The sequence below is a fragment of the Crocuta crocuta genome, unplaced genomic scaffold, assembly GCF_008692635.1.
Source record: "Crocuta crocuta isolate KB4526 unplaced genomic scaffold, BGI_CrCroc_1.0 scaffold110, whole genome shotgun sequence".
Lineage (NCBI taxonomy): Eukaryota > Metazoa > Chordata > Mammalia > Carnivora > Hyaenidae > Crocuta > Crocuta crocuta.
This window is the reverse complement of record NW_027527386.1, coordinates 2,563,871-2,565,816: the sequence shown is the minus strand read 5'-3', so window position 1 is coordinate 2,565,816 and position 1,946 is coordinate 2,563,871. Positions and strand designations below refer to the sequence as shown.

General features: G+C 59.9%; 1 protein-coding gene across 1 annotated transcript in view; it reads left to right on the top strand.

Annotated features, from left to right (window-relative positions):
- Nucleotides 1-1,946, top strand: part of LOC144221329 (PDZ domain-containing protein GIPC3) — a 5,919-nt gene that overhangs the window by 3,196 nt on the left and 777 nt on the right. The window contains exons 5-6 of the mRNA XM_077751807.1: nt 53-233; nt 1,635-1,747. Coding sequence (XP_077607933.1) covers nt 53-233; nt 1,635-1,747 — 294 coding nt within the window. The remainder of the gene's footprint in view (nt 1-52; nt 234-1,634; nt 1,748-1,946) is intronic.

The window sequence follows — 1,946 nt, the reverse complement described above, 5'->3', positions numbered from 1 at the left end:
GCGCTCCCCGGGGGGGGGGCCTGGCCCCGTGAGTGACTCTGGGTCCCCGCAGAGGATCAAGGAAGGCAGCATCATCAACCGGGTCCAGGCCGTGTGCGTGGGCGACAGCATCGAGGCCATCAACGACCACTCCATCGTGGGCTGCCGTCACTACGAGGTGGCCAAGATGCTCCGGGAGCTGCCCAAGTCACAGCCCTTCACCCTGCGCCTGGTGCAGCCGAAGAGAGCCTTCGGTGAGGCCCCGGGGGCCGGGGGCGGGCGGTGCCGAGGGGCACGTCCAGAACCGTGCTGTCTGGATGCCCAGTACAGTGACGGACGGGGGCCTCTGGTGACATGACGGGGAGCTTCCGGCACTGTGTCAGCATAGGTGGACATTTTCTAGATTGTCACAGCCAGCCCAGGGATGGGGGAGGGCGTGGGAAGGTCGGGATGGGGCAAAGAGGTGTCTGGACCTATGTTTTTAAAATTTTTTTTAACATTTATTCATTTTTGAGAGAGATAAAATACGAGCGGGGGAGGGGCAGAGAGAGGGAGACAGAATCGGAAGCAGCTCCAGGCTCTGAGCCGTCAGCTGGGACTCGAACAAACAATGAGATCATGACCTGAGCCGAAGTCGGACACTCAACCGACTGAGCCCCCAGGGCCCCCTGGACCTATTTTGTAACCTGGCAGGGAGCTTTCAACCTACTGCCTTTGGGCTCTGGTTCTAGAGAATGTTCTAAGTGAATTCTAGGACGGTGCATGCGACCCGGCCACGCGTCAGAGTGTCTCAGCCTGAGCACTGTGACGTTTGGGCCAGGTCATTCTCTGCGACGGGGCCGTCTCGGGCACCGTACAGTGTTCCACCCAGCAGATGCCGATGGCAACGCCAGTGTCACCTGGGGGGAAGCAGCCGCCCCGCCACCAGGCTGAGACCCTCTGCTCTGGAATGTAGACCGTCCTGTTTAGGACTTTCTCAAGGATGGAACTGGCATGTCAGTTTCCATCCCGGCACCATCTTATTTCATCATGGGCTGCCCCCCCACCTTTTTTTAATGTTTATTTTATTTTTGAGAGAAAGCATGAGCAGGGGAGGGACAGAGAGAGAGAGAGAGGGAGGGAGAGGGGATCCCAAGCAGGCTCTGCACTGTCAGCGCAGAGCCTGACACAGGGGTCGATCCCATGAATTGCAAGATCATGACCTGAGCCGAGATCAAGGGCTGGACGCTAGGGGCCCCCGGAGGCTCAGTCGGTTAAACTTCCGACCCTGGTATTGGATCAGGTCGTAATCTCACAGTTTCATGAGTTCGGGCCCCGTCTCGGGCTCTGCACTGAGATTCTCTGTCTCCTCCCTCTCTGCCCATCCCCCAATTGCACTGCCTCTCTCTCTGTCTCTCTCTCTCTCTGTCTCTCAAAATAAACTTAGAAAAGAAAAAAAGTCAGATGCTTAGCCGGCTGAGTCACCCAGGCGCCCCTAGAGAGAGTCTTTTTTAAAAAGAGGAGCGATGGGGCGTCTGGCCGGCTCGGTCAGTGGAGCAGACGACTCGGTCTTGGGGTCATGAGTGTGAGCCCCATGCTCGCCGGACAGATTTATTTAAAAGGCTCGGCCGGTCGCTTCGGTCGAGCCTTGGAACAAACGCCCCTCCCCCACGCAGATATGATTGGCCAGCGGAGCAGGAGCACCAAATGCCCTGTGGACGCAAAAGTGACGAGCGGGAGAGAGACCTTGCGGCTCCGTTCTGGGGGGGCCGCCACCGTGGAGGAGATGGTGAGTGCGGGGGCGGGAGTCTGCAGGGCCCGTGCACCGAGCACCCCGCTGACTCAGTGCGGCCTCGGGTAAGACCCTCCCCGTCCAGCCGGGTCCCCCACCTGCAAGATAGCTCCTGGCCGTGAGGCAGGAAGGCAGTGGCGGCCGGAGCCCCGACTCCTGGGAAGCCCCACTCTGCTCCCCCCGAGGGGCGGGGTCG